At 52.0% G+C, this 17,393-nt stretch overlaps 2 protein-coding genes across 3 annotated transcripts; one reads left to right on the plus strand and one right to left on the minus strand.

Annotated features, from left to right (window-relative positions):
• The first annotated feature begins 1,422 nt into the window (after positions 1-1,422).
• On the plus strand, positions 1,423-13,673 carry Sgca (sarcoglycan alpha). Of its 2 annotated transcripts, none has more exons than XM_048446957.3 (10): positions 1,423-1,515; positions 2,308-2,427; positions 2,518-2,672; positions 2,839-2,911; positions 3,285-3,483; positions 3,930-4,092; positions 5,046-5,254; positions 5,524-5,550; positions 11,175-11,367; positions 13,342-13,673. In XM_048446957.3, exons 1-9 carry the CDS (start codon positions 1,479-1,481, stop codon positions 11,353-11,355), a joined length of 1,164 nt encoding a protein of 387 aa, XP_048302914.3. In that variant the 5' UTR covers positions 1,423-1,478; the 3' UTR covers positions 11,356-11,367; positions 13,342-13,673. The 2 variants fall into 2 exon arrangements, with proteins under 2 accessions (XP_048302914.3, XP_048302913.3); XM_048446956.3 differs by lacking the exon at positions 13,342-13,673 and adding an exon at positions 11,609-11,778.
• LOC125408559 (histone H1.9-like) lies at positions 6,190-7,041 on the minus strand. The gene has a single exon (XM_048446958.3). It carries the CDS (start codon positions 6,788-6,790, stop codon positions 6,266-6,268), a length of 525 nt encoding a protein of 174 aa, XP_048302915.3. The 5' UTR covers positions 6,791-7,041; the 3' UTR covers positions 6,190-6,265.
• Positions 13,674-17,393: the final 3,720 nt, after the last annotated feature.

The following is a 17,393-nucleotide window of genomic DNA, read 5'->3' on the forward strand; positions in this document are numbered from 1 at the left end:
TGCATTGACTAGCTGCTAGGCCCCACGTCTGGTGCAGGGATAAAATGGTGCTGAGATGGGGAGACCAGAACATCTGTTCCACACCACGATCCTGTGAGGCTGAGTTGACACAGAGATGTGTGTGTGTGTGTGTGTGTGTGTGTGTGTGTGTATGGGTGTGTGCACCTGTGCATGCACATGCGTAGACTCAGCCATAAGCAGCCAGCTTAGGAAGAGGAGGGACAGGAAAAGGCTTCAGGGAGGAGGGGACACGTCCATGGAGTCTGGTTAAAGTTTGCCCAAGGGACAAGGCAGGAAGGGAATACCAGGCAGTGGGAAGAGCTTGGATGGGTGCCAGGAGATTAAGAAGACATACTAAGCCAGGCAAGAACAGAGGGAGGGCCAGAGCCTGGGGACATATGGGAGTGGGGGTGGGGTTCTAGACAAAATGGACAGATGGAGGAAGGACCAGAAAGTCACCAACTGGGCATGAGCTGGGAGCTCAAGGGCAATGGGAGTCATTGGGATTTTTAAAAGGTGGCCAATCTGGAGAGATGGCTCAATGGTTAAGAGCATTGGGGCTGTTCTTGCAAAGGACCTGGGTTCAGTTCCCAGCACCCACGTGCTGGCATTACTCCAGGTCCAGGGCATCTGGCCCGCTCTTCAGATCTCCATGGCACCAGGCATGCATGTCATTCATAAACACACATGCAGACAATCACTCATACACACTAATTTAAAATAAACCTTAAAAATTCAAGGGAGGGAGGGCCCACAGAGCCACATTGGTGGTTTAGAAAACATGCCGAGGGGCTGAGGAGATGGCTCAGTAATTAAAAGCACAGGCTGCTTTTCCTGAAATCCTGAGTTCAGTTCCCAGCACCCACATGGCAGGCAGCTCACCATCATCTGTAACTCCAGTTCCGGAGTATCAGATGTCCAATTCCCTCTTCTGGCCTCTGGGAGGCACTGCATTCAGGTGGTGTACAGACAAATGTGCAGGAAAAACATACAATCACAGAAAATAATAAAATAAAAGAAACAAGTGCAGAATAATAATCAAATAAATACTATTGTTTTTCTTTTTTTTTTCTTTTTGGTTTTTTGAGACAGGGTTTCTCTGGGTAGCCCTGGCTGTCCTGAAACTCACTTTGTAGACCAGGCTGGCCTCGAACTCACTGAGAGCCACCTGCCTCTGCTTCCTGAGTGCTGAGATTACAGGGGTACGCCACCACCACCCGGCCAAATATATAATATTTAAAAAAGAAACACACACGAAATAAAGCCCATTGTGGTCACTGGGAAACTGCTAGGGGACACTGTGTGTGAGGACAATGTCTACCCCAGATTCATTGCTCACGCTGAGAATGGAAGGAGTTGGCACTCTGGGCAAGGCTGTTCTCAGCTGCTCTGACACACCTCCTCCCCCTCCCTGCCCCTCCCTCTTCTGCTCCAGCCCCTGTCTCTGTCACTCAAAGGGCTGGCTAGGCTGGGCAGCTATGGCAGCAGCACTAACCTGGATTCCTCTCCTTGTAGGCAAGTTGGGGATCTTCTTCGGGGGAGGGAGAGAATGAGGGGTAGAATTTAGAGGTTATGAGGTAGAAGAATAGGGGATCCTCAGAAGAGGGGTTTAGGGTGGGTGAAGTAGGACCTAGAGGGTTTGGGGGCGGGTGGGAATGATTCAGGGGCTGGGAGCTGGTCTCTGGAGAATAGGTAGTGGAAATTTTGAGGACAGAGGTGTCCTAGAGCCCCGAGTGAGCATGAGAGGGCAAGGGAAGAGGGTCGTGGGCCCTTTAATGAGCTGACTGGGCCGTTACTTCTGGCAGACCAGGCTAAATTTGGCATTAAGAGGGAAGGCGGAGGCAGCCTAGGCAAGTCCACTTTGCTGGGCTCCTATTGGCCCACATTGCAGGCCCTGTTCTGTGTTCTTCTCTGGGAGTTGGGGGCCTTAGAATGGCTACCCTTCTGAGGGTGTTTTCTACCCCCAGCCTCCCAGACATTCAGCATGGAGTTCTTTCCCAAGTAACCTAAACACACATAGCTTAACCCTTTCTCAGCCATACATTAGTCCCCTCCCACTGTGGACTTAACCATGGAGTAGAAAGATGCCTGGGGTCCCTTCCATGAATACAAAGCCAGCAAAAGTCTGGGGCTTGTCATCCTTCATCCTCTAACCTATGAAGCAAAGCAGGGCCTGCAGCCCACCACTTGGAGGCAGCCAGGAACCCTCAGCTCTCGGCTCATCGGGAGCACTGTGGGGAAGGGCACTCACCCCATACCCATGACTAAAGTTGTGTGTTTGGGGCTTATGGGGTCCCCCCCCCACAGGTCTTCTGGCAGGGTTGAGGGACACCAATGCTCAGCAGACAACCTTATACCCATTCGTGGGTCGTGTTTTTGTGCATCCCTTGGAACACGCCACCTTCCTGCGCCTTCCAGAACACATTGGTGAGAGAGGGACCAGATGGGCTGGAGTGTGCCAATCCGGATCTCCTGTTCTGTCTCCGGTTTCCAATCCCCTCCTGTTTCTCCCATCAGCGGTGCCACCTACTGTCCGACTCACCTATCAGGCCCACCTCCAGGGACATCCAGACCTGCCCCGGTGGCTTCGCTACACACAGCGCAGTCCCTATAACCCTGGCTTCCTCTATGGTACTCCTACTCCAGAAGATCGTGGACGCCAGGTCATCGAGGTGCCAGCACAGAGACATCCTGGGTTGGCCACTGGGGCCTCCTAGGGCTGGCCTTGCCAGTGGGACTGGGTGTTTATGCATGTTTATTTACATATAATTTGCATATGCGCCATTTGTGTCAGCTTCCTCTTAGCCCCACTCCTCAGCCCTCCTTCCATTCCCCCAGGTCACAGCCTACAACCGGGACAGCTTTGACACCACTAGACAGCGACTGCTGCTGCTGATCGAGGACCCCGAAGGTACCTCCGTTCCTATTCCGTTTCTCTACTGGTGCCGGTCTTGAAGAGCGTTACTTGGGAAAAGGTGTTGGGAAGCAGTGGGGAGCAAGGCATCCTGGAGAGGGCGCGTCAGGGCCGACGTGGCGTTGATAGCTCGAGAGAAGGAGCTCGGGACTGAGGTCTGTCCTTAGCTCTGTAAGTAACACAGCTGCAGCATACGAGGCAGTCAGCGGCTACAGTGTTGGGGAAGGGAATGCAAGGCCTGTGCTGTATATAGGCTGTTGGGACAGAGGTGGTGTGGGGAATGTGGGAAAGCTTGAAGGAAGTTTAGGAAACACCTGAGAAACTGAGCACAAGGTGGGGTGCAATTGAGTTGCCGACTTGGCCTCCTTAGGTCCACGGTTGCCGTACCAAGCCGAGTTCCTGGTGCGCAGCCATGATGTGGAAGAGGTTCTGCCCTCCACACCTGCCAGCCGCTTCCTCATCGCTTTGGGGGGACTCTGGGAGCCAGGGGAGCTCCAGTTGCTCAACATCACTTCGGCCTTGGACCGTGGAGGTCGCGTCCCTCTTCCCATTGAGGGCCGGAAGGAAGGGTAAGGGAACAATCCAGGAAGGCTTCCTGGTTGACTAGGGAGGGAGGGAGCAAAAAATACCCATCTCCCTGATTTCCGGATTATCACTGCAGCGTACCTTGGTCGTGGTCATCTCTTCTCTTTACGCCAGTGCCCATTCCCTTCACACCATCTCCTTCTTGGGCACAGACTCTCGTTACCCTGAACTCTGAACTTACCAGCACTTGTCCATGAGGACATGTGAGATCCATCTGTTAGAAGTCATTTCTGGGGTACATAAAGAGTGGGGTGCTCTGACTTGGTCTCAGGTCTTGGAGGCTGTGACTTCTCCCACCAGGCCCTGATGTGTCTCCTACGGGACACCCCTATTCCACACCCGTCCTTGCCTACTGTCAGGACACCTTCGCCTCTCCCTGGTAGATGGTGCTCCTCACTTCCACTATGCTGCCAATGGCTTCTTTTCTCAGGGTGTACATCAAGGTGGGCTCTGCCACGCCCTTCTCCACCTGCCTAAAGATGGTGGCATCACCTGACAGCTATGCCCGTTGTGCCCAGGGACAGCCTCCATTACTGTCCTGCTACGACACCTTGGCACCCCACTTCCGTGTTGACTGGTGCAATGTATCTCTGGTGAGGAGGGATCCTGGTTCTAGGGTTTGGGTTTAGAGTATAATCCTCATCAAGTCCTGTGTATCTATGATTTCTCTAGCCCAGCTTTTTTTCTCTGATAGGGTCAGTTTGGGTCTCAACCTCAGTCTATGGTCTCTGTCATAGACACACACACACACACACACACACACACACACACACGCACGCACGCACGCACGCACGCACGCACACATGCACTCACTTGCACACATATGAAGTTCTGTTTCTTGCCACAAGAGGGCGACAAAGCTTACAGTCCACATCTGGACTCTTTAGCTCTGTGTCCCAGATCTGCTCAGGGGACAGAGAGCTAAAACTCTCAAGAGTTCCTAAGTCCAAATTCCAGCGAGGGCATCCACATGACAGCTCTGTCTGCTTCCAGAGGAAGTACCACCAAACAAGGCTGCCTGCAATAAGGGGTTCATTGCGGCTCTTGATGTTTCAAGGGACCCTGGCTTGAAATTGTTGGTATGCTCTGCTCCTGGGAACCAGCCCAAGGGGACTTCAGCTGAGAAGTAGCGCTGGTCATTGACAGTCTACTGAAGGTTGTGTGCTGGGCACTAGATCCCCAGCGTGTTTCACCACCGCGATTCAGGGCAGGAGTAAGCACACTATCATCACTCTGAATTCAACGAGGAAATCATATTGAGACAATTCACCTCGGTGAAGCACTAGTCTGACTCAGAGTTCAGACTCAGGCAGTCCAAACCTAGCACCAATATGAACCACTGAACATCCCTGATTCTCCTAGAAGTAGCTTCCCTGACCCCTATTCCAGTGTTCATCCTGTAGTCACATGGGCTAGGGGAGGCAGGCAGAAAGAAGGTCTGTGGTTACATGGGGTTGATAGGTTGGTAGTTGCCACATCTCCTGTGGGACAGTGTCTCTGCGTCTACTGAGCTACTCCTGGGTCAGCTCTGGCCTCCGCTACACAGGTGGACAAGTCAGTGCCGGAGCCCCTGGATGAAGTGCCTACTCCAGGTGACGGGATCCTGGAGCATGACCCGTTCTTCTGTCCACCCACTGAGGCCACAGGCCGAGACTTCCTGGCAGATGCCTTGGTCACCCTCTTGGTGCCCTTGTTGGTGGCTCTACTGCTCACCCTGCTTCTGGCTTACGTCATGTGTTGTCGGCGTGAAGGACGGTGAGTGTGCCGGCCAGGGAGGACAATGGGCTGGTACATCTAAGGGACCACTCTGGGACTGGGGGAGCCATACTTCTCAGGGAATGGGATTCTCAACTATAAGAGGAATGTGGAGCCCCTTTTCTAGGTAGGGGGATCCAGTCCTGTCTGGCTTGGAACTAGGAGGGATCCTGAATATACGCACATGGGAGTCCTACATGGGGGCTCGTGGGACACCATGGAGCAAAGCCAGACTGGTACTGAATCCCCCAACCTCCATTTTTTCATAGGTTGAAGAGAGACATGGCCACCTCTGAGTGAGTATAAGCAGAGCTGGGGGGCTGGTTAGGGGAGCCCCCCTTGGATTGTTGTATTGAACTCTTCACTATGAGCAGCAATGAACCCTGAGTCTTAGCCCTGAACTGGCTGGAGGCTAAGTCCAGGCCCTGCTGACCTTGTCCTCATGTGTTCTGATCATAGAAGAGACTATTGTGGCATAGGGGAAGGGGACCTGCCACTGTACATAGGAAAGGACTTGGGAAGTGACCAAAGGCTCCCAGTGTGTATTCCTCTTCCTCTCTCCTCCTCCTTGGCTCCCTTTCTCCTTCCTGTCCTTTCCTCTCTTCCCTGTTCTCCGTCTCCCTCTCCTCCCCAATCTCCCTCTTCCTCACCATCTCTCGCTCCTCCCCATCTTCCTCCTTCTCCCTCTCTCCCCCTTCTTCCCTCCTCCCCAACTGTGAACCAGACACCTGGCTGGCCTCTGATTCTCCCTGCAAGTTAAGAGGAAGTGGCTGGCCTAGTTAATGGCAAGATTCTTTAAATCTTACCCTATCTTTCCAAGCCCATCTTATTCTGCCTCAGATTCCTCCTATCCATGGCCTTCTCCCCCACTCTGTGCCCCTCAGCCCCTGGCCTAACTTCCCTACCCTCTGAACCCCAAAGACTCCAGAAGACAGTTGTGAAATAAGTTGGGCTTTTATTTCCGCTTTACTGAGCTTGCGGCAAGCCTGGCGCCCCGCCTAACCTGCCTTATTAGTGGCGGCGGCCTTTGGCCACCCGACGAACTCCCTTGAAAAGCCGATTATGGCTCTTTCTGGAGCCTAGTAGTGACTGGCGTGGTCCACACTTGCGCTGCCCAGGCTTCTGCCTCCGCCCCCTCCGCTGGCGTCTTTTGGCCTTGCTCTTGGACTTGAAGGCTTTCTTCTTACCCAGGCGGAAAGAGCCTGAGGTCCCCTTGCCAGTCACCTTCTTGAGCATGCCCTTCTGCACTAGTTTCTGGAGTGCACGCTTGAAGCGCCAGCTGTTGCGGGTCATATTGTAGCCTGTGGTGCTCACAGCTTTCTTCAAGGCCGCAAGGGACACACGGCTGCGCACTCCCTTGTCAGACACAGCCCTCAGAATCACCTTCGACATGCTGGGTTTTCGCGGGGTCTGAGGGCTGGTGTGGGGCTCAGTCTCACTCTTGCTTGGGTCCCCTGATGTGCTGGCATCCTGGTCCACAGCCACCGCAGCATTTGGGTCTGCAGAGGGTGACAACAGAGACGTGTCTCTCTGCATCTCTTCCGGGGGTGGCTGAAGGGCACTGGATGCTAGGACCTCCAGGGTGGCTGCTGGAAGTGTCCACCGGATTACTCTCAGTAGTGGGTGAGCTGTGTTCTGACTTCTGCTTCCCTCAGAGGCGCCTTTGTAGGGGTCTGGGCCCCACCTTCTGGATGGCCAGAGGGAGGACCGTGGGTGATCACCCACGGTTGGCCACAGTAGACTTGTGCTGTGGGCTCAGGGACTGGTGAGATTATTTCTGCGGTGACCTCAGGGGGCCATTGTGAGGTGGGCAGAATCCTGTGGGGGTCATAGTAGCCCCATTGTCTCTTCTTAGGAGGATCAAAGGCATCAGAGAGTGGGGACACCTGATGAGCCAGATACCCTCCAGAGGAGGGCCCTGGCTGGATGAGTTCACACAGGGAATGCCCGTGTATATATGGCATATATGCACATTTCTGAACTGATTCCAGGACACTTAGAATCCTATGTTTGTTTGTTTATTTAGCGGTGCTGCGCATGGAATTCACGGTTTAGCACACACTAGGCAAGTGTCTAACCACTGAATTATATCCCCAACCCAACTCAGTTTTAAATCCACCCTTTAATTAACAGCCTCTACTTTGTGTCTCTAGGTGGGAAAAATGCTAACATTTTATATTTATTGAGACAGGGCCAACTTTGGGGAGGCAGGTTGAGATAGAGTTTCTCTGTGTAGCCCTGGTTGTCCTGGAATTCACTCTATAGACCAACCTGGTTTTAAACTCACAGTGATCCACCTGCCTCTGCCTTCTGAGTGCTGTGACTAAAGGTGTGTGCACCACCACTGATAGCATAAACAGGGTCAAACTATATAGTCCTTGATGGGTAGGAAGTCACGCTGTATACCTGGCTGGCCTCGAAGTTATGGTGATCCACCTGCCTCTGCTTCTGGAGTGCTGTGTGTGCCACCATGCCGGATACATTTATTTTTTTTTATTGATGTAGAATGCTGGCCTCAATATACAGCTGAAAATAAACTTGAACTTCTGGTTGTACTGCCTTCACCTTCATGGGGGCTAGAAATGACTGTGCTGCCACGCACAGTTTATGTGGTGCTGGGATTAAACACAGGGCTTCGTGTGTGCTAGGCAAACTTTACCAACTGAACTCCTCCAATACATTTTAAATATAAGGATTATAATTATACTTTTAAAAAATATATATATTATACTTTTTAAAAATATGTATACTTTTAAAAAATATAATATATATATATTTATTATGTATACAACATTCTGCCTCCATGTATGCCCGCACACTAGAGGAGGGCACCAGATCTCATTACAGATGGTTGTGAGCCACCATGTGGTTGCTGGGAATTGAACTCCGAACCTCTGGAAGAGCAGCCAGTGCTCTTAACCACTGAGCCATCTCTCCAGCCCCTATAATTATACTTTTTAAAGGAGAATATAGTTCTCAGAGTAAAATGCAGTTCCTTGGCTTATGTAAATTAATCTTCTATACGAAACTGTTAAAATGCTTTCTTAGACTGGGCCTGGTGGCCCATGCCTATAATCCCAGTAGAGGTGAAGGCGGGAGGATCTCCGATCTCCTTCCATTGGAGGCCATTCTGGGTTCCATGGAAGCCTGTCTCAAACCAAAAAGAAAAAAACAAAGGGTTTGAGTTTTGTTTTCGTTTCTTGAGACTGGATCTCCCTGGCTCTCCTGGAACTCGCTATGTAGACCAGGCTAGCTTTGAACTCACACTGGGCTCCCCCTGCCTCTGCCTCCTGGTGTTGGGATGAAAGGCGTGTGCCACCACGGCCTGTCTGGGTTTTTCTGCCTTATCTGTTTTCACTTTATAGATCTCTTCTGCTGAGATCAATAATTCTGGCATACATTTCGCAAGAAGGATTTGTATAACTTTTCCGTAGCCTGTGCCAGATTCGGTCAGTTGCGTCGCTGGCATTGTGGCTTCCCTCTGTGACCAGTGTTGTCATCACTGGCCTTCCTGGTTCAGGTGGTAGCGCTGACGTCAGGGAGGCCCGCTTCCCTCTTGACCGTAACCAACACTTTCGCCCTGTGTTCCAGCGGCCTTTGCGGCCTGAGTTTTGTGTTGCCTTAGTTCTACTAGATACTTATGACAATGTCTGCTGCTTTTTAAGTGGGCCACCAGTAGTGACCCTGATGCCTGGCTGTCACCTGCATCAGATCTAACTGGTCACAGCGTTCTCCACAGCCCAGTGACATCGCCCTGTGTGCTGGGGGCCGAATGTCTATTGATGTCATTTGACCACATGTGTCTGTGGGCATGTCTTTGTATGTCGCAGTGTTGCCTGCTCTCCCGTCTGCCTGAGTACTTACATGAAGCCCCTTGGGACGGCCCCACTGGGTTTGCTGTCTGCTCTTTTGCTCTTCTTGGGGAGATTTTCCCACCACCCATTCATTACCGGAGCGATGAGACCCAGATGTGGGGCTGGGGGTGGGAGGGGCCTTTCCTGGCCTGGGTGACACACCTGCCTCCCTGGCCCATCTTCTACACACTTCTTGCTCTCATCCCACCATGGGCTCTCCTCCCCAAGGGATGGAAAGTTGTGTTTCTGACAACTCTGTTTGCCAGATTCCACATTTAGGAGCTTAAATAACTCTGCCTGGCCTTAGACAGCGACCTCACTTCTTTTGCTGGCCACTGGGCCCTCACTCCACTCCAAGGGGAGTGCCTCTGCTTCTCCAGGAGGCCGCCTGTCCTTCCGTGCTCTGATCCTCAGGGTTCTTAACTGCAGCTGCTGTCCACTGACTGGGGCTTGGGCTCCTGGCAGGGACCCTTCCCCTACCTTATTAGTAACCGAATGACAAGGGAAGAGGCATTATTCCGCCTGCCTGGAGTCTCAGTTTCCCTAAGAAAATCCAATTCTATTTTTTTAAAAAACTGTTTTTGAGATGGCTTCATTGTGCAGCCCAAGCTGGCCTCAGACTCACAATCCTCCTGTCTCAGCCTCAGCCCTAGCGGAAAACTTCATTGTCTACCAAACAAAGTCTCTGCTCTGACTTGGTGATCAGGAATGTAGGAAAATGTTGCCAGACTATGCCAACTAATAAGGTGGATTCATGTAAAGGAGGCTTAAGAACAACGCCCCCTAGAGGCCAGGAAGCCTTCTGCTGGGCTGGCTACAGCAAAATAAAGCTTTCTATATTAATACCACAGAGGGGTTTAGCAATTTGCCAAAAGCAGTAAGCAGTAGATGCCCCAGTGAAAGAAACCAAAGCAAGTCCTGATGCTTCGCTTGCATGCCAGCGTGCCAGCCTGCTGCTCAGACTCACTGTGGCTTGCTCCTGGACCACAGAAAGCAAGGACCTAGGATGGTCACATGTGATTAAAGCCAGATCTGAAGCTATAGTTCAGGAAAGGCCTTCTGATGCATATGGCCACTCCCTGCTGTAGGGGCCCTGAGGGTGGAGCTAGGAACAGCTCAAAGGAATTCAGGTCTGAAACAGAGACAAAGAGGCAAGAATGGAGTGGGATGGGGGTTGGGGGGGAGGTCAGGTATAAAGGAACAGAGACCAGGTTCAAGGAGCCCAGATAAATAATGAGATCCAGAACTTGGTGGAAGGTATTCCCAGGAGGCTCAAGAGCTGGGAGCTGGGAGATGAGAGGAGGTTAAAGACTGGGTGGGATGGCCAGGCTAACATAAGGACGGAAGGAAGGGGGAGAGATGTTTGGAGTTGACACTGAGGGAGGCTGCCAAATACCAAAAGGAACCGGGAGGGCCATCGGAATATGAAAACGTCATACATCTGGGGATGCAGCCAGTTGGGAGGGTACTTGTATGTGCAAAACTCTCGGTCTGACCCTCAGTACCACAAAAACTGCGTGTGGCGACACACGGCTGTGATCCTAGCAGCTGGGAGGTGGAAACAGGAAGATCAGAGGTTCAAGGTCACCCTCAATATACCCAGGATACCTAAGTCTTAAAACAAACAAACACTAGGTTTATAAGTCCCGGCCAATACCAGCTTCTGCAAATAATATACTCCATGTGGGTATCTGCTCTGCCTCGGCATCTTGTACGTTACCTATGCTGGCCACTATTCCAAACACCCAGCTGTATTTTTCTTACTTCGCATAACAATCTAGGAGGATACTTATTATTATCTTCGTTTTGCATCTGGAGGAAGTGGAGGCACGAAGGGGGTTAAAGCCAAAAACAATAGAGTTTTCTACCCAGGCTGTCTGCACTCAGACCCTTGTCTCAATCACTGGGCACAAGCAGGCATCATGAATTCCCCATTTCCCCCTGCACTTACATCAAGTGTTTGAGTCTCCCAGCAACTGCAGGGTGCAGAGTGGCTCTGAGGCAGCCCCAGGCTAGACCCTAGAGGCCAGTTCCAAGAGCTGATGATCTTCTGCGTGTGCCTCCAGCATCCAGATGGTTCACCATTGCACCATCCACGGGAATACAGAGGAGCTTCGGCAGATGGCAGCCAGCCGTGAGGTGCCCCGGCCTCTTTCCACCTTGCCCATGTTCAATGTACGCACGGGAGAGCGGTTGCCTCCTCGAGTGGACAGCGCACAGATGCCCCTCATCCTGGACCAGCACTGAGAGCCCTGTCAGGTAGGTCTGGCTGGGCAGTGCCATCCTCTAACCAAGAAATAAGGGAGCCTCTGTCTCAAGGCACGGGCACGTAGTGAGATACGGGGGATCACACTGACTTGCCTACCCCCCATGAGCAGGGTACTCAGCAGAACTGGCATTGTGCCCCACAACTGCTAAGCACACAAGACCAGAGGGTCAGGATAAGGGAGACAGGAGTTTGGTGCCCTCAACCCTCTCCTCTGTCCTCATGCCCTTTTAGTTCCAGTTCCAGCTGCACCGCTCAGAGCTGCTGACCTGTGACCATATCCACCACTGATTCCAGCTCCTCGCCTTCTTGGACCTCCCGCTCCAGACAAGCAGATGGATAGGGTAGAGAGGAGTGAGGGTGCTTGGGGTCAGCACCCAGGAATAAATGCCTGCTGCTCTGTTCGTCTATTGTTTCTGATGCCACACTCTCAGTACTTGTCACTGCGCTGTGTCCCCTTCTTCTGAGAATCCTCAGAAGCTGCCAACCTGCCCTTTGGACCCTTTCAGTTTTGCTGTTCTCAAATTCAGTGGATCTGATTATGAGGTTTGACTGGAAAGCCCCACTTTCTAGATCAGGATGCTAAAGTCTGTGGAGAGTAAGTGACTTGCCCAGTGTCCCAGAGCAAGCCCTGTCTGTCCATATACTGCCTTCTCTGGAGTTGAGGAGTTTGAGAAATAAGAGACGTAGGTCTTTACTTAGAGATCTGGCTGACACCTGCCACAGTTCCCTGTGGGACTTCAGTATGCACACTGTGTTTGGGGACACCTGCCACAGTTCCCTGTAGGACCTTTGGTGTGCACACTGTGTTTGGGGACACCTGCCACAGTTCCCTGCAGGACCTTCGGTGTGCACACTGTGTTTGGGGAGAAGCTGATCTCAGTATATGGGAGCTGTTGGGAGGTGTTACTGACTGACCATCCTAGGCCCCAGAGGTCTGCCATCCTAGAATGTTCTCTGAGCTGAGTGTTGCCAGTGGGGCTTCTCCCCCCGAAGTTCTGGAGTGGTTAGCTGGCTGCAGAGACCTGGGGTGGTTTTCTCAGGTCCCTGCAGCTGGAGTGGGTCAGCCCTGCTGTGCTCTCTGCCATCTGCATTGTGACAGGGGTTCTTATGTTACCACTGGAGTGGGAGGACAGGCTGAGACTAAGCCTGGAAGGGAGCCTGGTAGAGAGTGACCGCAAAGGAACAGGACAGGTGGCCCAGCCTACCTCAGCTCTAAGACAACACATGCAGGTGTCTGACACCCAACTTCCAGCCCCTCGGCTCCCCCCACTTCTTTCTTTTGAAGGGGTCTCTCTACATAGCTTTAACTGTCCTGGAACCGTGTAGACCAGGCTGGCCTCAAACTCCCAAGTATTTTCACAACTTACTTCACTGGTAGTCGTTTGGTCTCTGCTCTAACACATATCCTCAGGGAGACCCTCCCTGTCCCCTCTGCTCCCATGGCCTCTAGAGTCCCTTCATAGCCCCCTTGGCGCTCTGACAGGAGATGCTGTCTGGGCTCATGGGTGATGGGTCTTCTGGGCTGGAGAGACGGCTCAGCTGTTAAAGGCTAGGCTCACAACCAAAACATCAAGTTTCTCTCAGTACTAGATTCAGGATTCTGTCCACCCTCTAATAGCTCCCCCTACCCCACCCCACCCCTACCCCGTTAGCCCTAGCGTAGACCCTGCACAAAGATGCCAGGCAAGGCTGTTTGGAAGGAATACCCGAGGGACACTGTTGTCTGTGTGTTTGCTCAGAGTTTATTTATTTATTTTTATGTGTATGGGTGTTTTGTTTGCATGTGTGTCCTTCAGAATCCAAAAGAGGTATCAGATTTCCTGGGACTGGAGTTACAGAAGGTTGGAAGATGCCGTGAGGGGTGCCTGGAACCAAACCCTGGTCCTCTAAGAGCAGCCACTGCTCTTAACTGCTGAGTCATCTCTCCAGTCCCTGCTCTGAGCTCTTTTCTTTTTTAACAGCAGTAATGAGAAGAGGAGAGGGGAGTGGAGAACAGGATTCAAACCATAACTGACGTGAACAGTCAGCTACGTTAACTCACTGCCTTCAGACCAGCTTGCTCAGAGCTCTTAAGGAGGCTGCATTTCTTCTTTGGGCACAAGGCTAAGTCTCTACCGCTATCTTCTGCACCTCCACTGCATTCTGGGCACCCCAAACCCGTCGACTGCCTAATTAAGGAACCGAGTTTTTAAGCATTGACAGAGGTTGGTGATGTGTGTGTGTGTGCGCACACGCGTGTGCCCGTGCCAGTGTAGTATACGTATCCGTGAATAAAGTCTGGAAGGATGATCTCTAATCATATGGCTCCTTGCGGAACAAGCAGATGCCGCTGACTTCTCATTGGCTGTTTCCTTCTTTCCTGGGGGCCCTTCCGCTGATGGAGAGGCCCAGCTGCAGCTCAGATGGCATCTCAGTGTAGTGGCCCTATGGTTTAGACTGGCTTCCCCTGGGTCCCCGTGCCTTTAAGGTGGGGGTCTTCTGGCACTCCCCTCTACCTCTGTCTGGCCTTCCTGGGCTGGCCAAGGGTGGGAGAGTGAGAGGTCAGCTCCTTCCTCCCTCCCTCGGCTTCCTGGCCTTGCCTTGGGGTCTTGGCAGCCTCAGTTCCCAGCTCAGTTCCAAAGAGCACACAGGAGCCTGCCTGGCTGCCTTCCTGAAAGGAAGTGGCCCAGACAAGTAGCCGGGAGGATGGCGTGACTACAAAAGACACCGAGCCCTGCCTGGACACACACAAGTGAACGCCCAGCTGCCCAACAGCGTAGTAGGAGGACATAGACACACTCAGTACCCACTCTGCTCCCTGGAAGAGTAAGAGTCTCTGCTGCACCCAGGACCACTTCCTGCAGTCTCTGACAAAGGGTAGCAGCTCTCTCCAACCCCTCCCCCTTCTGTGACTTCACCCTACACTCAGCTCCACTCCCCTGCCAGTCCTGTTGATGGCCCTGCTTCTGTGGCCTGATGAGTGGCCTCCACCTTCACTCTAAATCCAGACTGCAATGGAGCGGGCGTTTCCTCACCATGTCGTCCAGGCCCTGGAATACAGGGCACCGCCTACACCAGGCCTCAGCCCCTAAGGCAACGCCTCCCCAGACAGGGTTTAAGCGTGGCTCTGGCACACCAGAGCTGCATCAGTGAGAGGTTGCTCAGAAGGAAAGTCACCCCTACTTCAGGGCTGATGTGAGAACCCATGAGGACAGCATGGTGGTACTTCCTAGGGGCAGGCGGCTATGCACAGCCTCTCCAGTCAGAGTGTGTGGATCTCTCTGGCCCGTCAGATCTGAGCTGCTTTCACCAATGCCTCGGGAATTTTTTTTTTCTTCTGAATAGAGGTGAATGATAAGTTTACACCCCTTGGTGCCATGTTGCGTGCTTGGTGCCATGTTACTGGCCACGGCTAGTTCAAACTGAGATGCGAACGGCTTTAACGGGTTTTGGGGTTGTAGCAGGTTAATTAAGATATGAAACTAGTTTCACCTGTTTTTGTTTTTTTGTTTTTGACATGGGGTCTCATGTAACCCAGGCTTTGAACGAGATATACTGCCCAGAGGTAGATGACTTTGAGCGTCTGATCCTGTCTCCACCTCTCGTGCGATACTAGGGTTTGAGCCCAGAGCATTGCGAACGCTAGAAATCTCCCTGCCGGCCGAGGTACACCTCCAGGTCATCTCTCTTCCTTCTTAAACATGGATGCTAGAAGACGAAAAAATAGATGAGAGGCCCGCAACTACTTTTTAACATTCCACACACACGCACACACACATATGCACATACTTGGTGTGTGTGGGGTACGGGATCCACAGCATGTGTGTGGAAGTTGGGAGAAAACTTGTGAGAATCCATTCTCTCTTTCCATCATAATGGTCCTGGGGATCCAACTCAGGTTGTCGGGCGTTGCAGAAAGTACCTTCACTTGCTGAGCCGTCTAACTTGCCCCACATTCTATCTTTATGGGGGCAATGATTGTTTCGTGGTTTTTCTTTGCTATTGCTGCTCACCATCAAGCTCACTGCCAAGCCCTCAAGATGGAAGTTTGCTGCATAGCACCTTGAGAATGTAGCCTCTGAGGTAGCTTCAGTTCTTCCCCCACCTCGCATCTACCTTTTTCTCTGACTTCCATCTTCAGTTGCCCTCTTTTCTGAGCCCTCCCATCATCTTAGGCAGGGAGAATCACACGTGGTCCAGCTCCCTTGGGTACCAACTCACTTCCCTCCCCACCTGACTTTGCACATTCTCTGCAAAGAGTTGAACTCTCCATGTGCACAAGGATCAACCACCCTCCCAGAAAGACTCTCCTCTGCCCAGGCCCCACCTCCTCCATGCAAATGTGCCAGCTCAGTTTGGAGCAGACACTCAAGGAGGGCACGCAGCCTCCTGCCAGCTCTGAGAAGTCTAACTGGCACTGGGACTTTGGGATACTGGTCTTCTTCCATACCCAGACCTTCCTGAGTTTTCCCAAATGTCTCCCTGCTCACCCCTAGTTCATCACCCTTCACTATTAAACTTTTAAGACATGTATGTCCTACCTTCTACAACAAGTAGGGGAGTCCTGAGGGCATAGATGCCTTTGGTTCAGGTAAGTGGAAACAGAAAGAGATGCATTCTCACCCACTCAGCCCCCCACTGCATGGGAACACTCAGAGGCTCGCATTTACTCCTTTATGTCATCACCCCGGTCTCCCTGGGATTTTAGGGGTGCCTCCCCATTCTCCTGCTTGCCCTTGGATGCTCGCAGCCATTCCTCACACTCCTCTCATGCTCCCTCACATTGAGACCTCCAAGCTCCAGCTAGAAGCCCTCAGTCATTCCCCTCCGTCCCCACGCAGCCCTGTCTGTGCAAGTCTTGGAAACAGCTAGAAACAGGGATTAAGAGTCTGAAGCAAGGAAGACAAACCCACCATTTTTAGGTTACAGCAAATCCTCCCAGGAGACAGCCAGGCTCAGGTCCCTCCCCAAAGAGACCAGGATTCCAAAACAGCAGCAAAAGTGAAAACTCAAAACGAAGCCTTTTCTCTGCCTAGATTTTTCCACTTGGATTTGTCGAAAATATCAGCCCCCCGGAGACTCATCATCCCCATAAAAACAAAAGTAAATGTGGTAGAGCCGAGCGGGAGCAGGTGCTGTGTCACCACACAGGGGACAGTGAGGGTCTTGGGAACAGGGTCTGGCATCTGTATTTAAGGCAGCTATGATGTCAGCGGAAAGGAGGGCTTGGGTTGGGCGTGTGATACAAAGATCTCTTTGTCCCCCTGCCCTCCTGTTCTGTGCACACATTGAAACGGCAAACCAGCCCACACCACGTGACAGTCACAGTGGGGTGCCGCACGCAAGGTCTGACACAAAGTGATTTGCTCATGTACACACACACACACGTATATATGTACATACACACGTATGTGCATGTAGACTCACATGTAGATTTGCGTATGCATGGTGAGAGGCATGAGTTACTCCTTTGTCTAGCGCTCCGCTGCCCATTTGTAGTTATTAAACGCCGTTGCAGTAGTAAAAGTAAGAATTGAATTCCTTCATTACACGAGCCACATTTTAACTGCTCAGCTACCTGAAGCTGCCATTTGCTCCCCTACCTGGCTAGTTTGTTCTTGCTTTCATGCTCACCCACACTTTTCCCCAGCTCTGTACTCACACCTATGTGAGGACCTCTATCTCATGGTCTTGTCTTTCCCTGGTACCTCTGGAGACTGCGCCCAGCCCTGCACAGCATCATCTGACCTCTGCCTTTTGGGAAGAATATGGTACACTAGGACCACAGGGGCATGACAATAATGTCTGGGTAAAGGACTGGCAGCGTGGGACCTCAGAGGGCTGAGGTCAGCCTATGCTTGGTAGAGAAGAGGGGAGAGGAACTATTTGAATCTGACCTTGGGGGATGAGTGGGGGAGAAGGAACATTATGGTTATTATGCCAGGAATAGGACGGGAAATAAAATGAGAAGTGGGGTATATATGTAGACATTGCAGTCATCTCTTTTGACTGATATGACAGACGTGGGCCATGGGGG

Source organism: Myodes glareolus, chromosome 9 (genome assembly GCF_982192425.1).
Source record: "Myodes glareolus chromosome 9, mMyoGla1.1, whole genome shotgun sequence".
In the NCBI taxonomy this organism is placed as follows: domain Eukaryota; kingdom Metazoa; phylum Chordata; class Mammalia; order Rodentia; family Cricetidae; genus Myodes; species Myodes glareolus.

Bases quoted from the DNA above. Each gene is read 5' to 3' on its own strand.
- LOC125408559 (XM_048446958.3), bottom strand. From the start codon at position 6,790: ATGCAGAGAGACACGTCTCTGTTGTCACCCTCTGCAGACCCAAATGCT.
- Sgca (XM_048446957.3), top strand. From the start codon at position 1,479: ATGGCAGCAGCACTAACCTGGATTCCTCTCCTTGTAG. The intron at 2,428-2,517 runs GTGAGAGAGGGA...TTCTCCCATCAG, and splicing joins GCGCCTTCCAGAACACATTG to CGGTGCCACCTACTGTCCGA. The intron at 2,912-3,284 runs GTACCTCCGTTC...TGGCCTCCTTAG, and splicing joins GCTGATCGAGGACCCCGAAG to GTCCACGGTTGCCGTACCAA.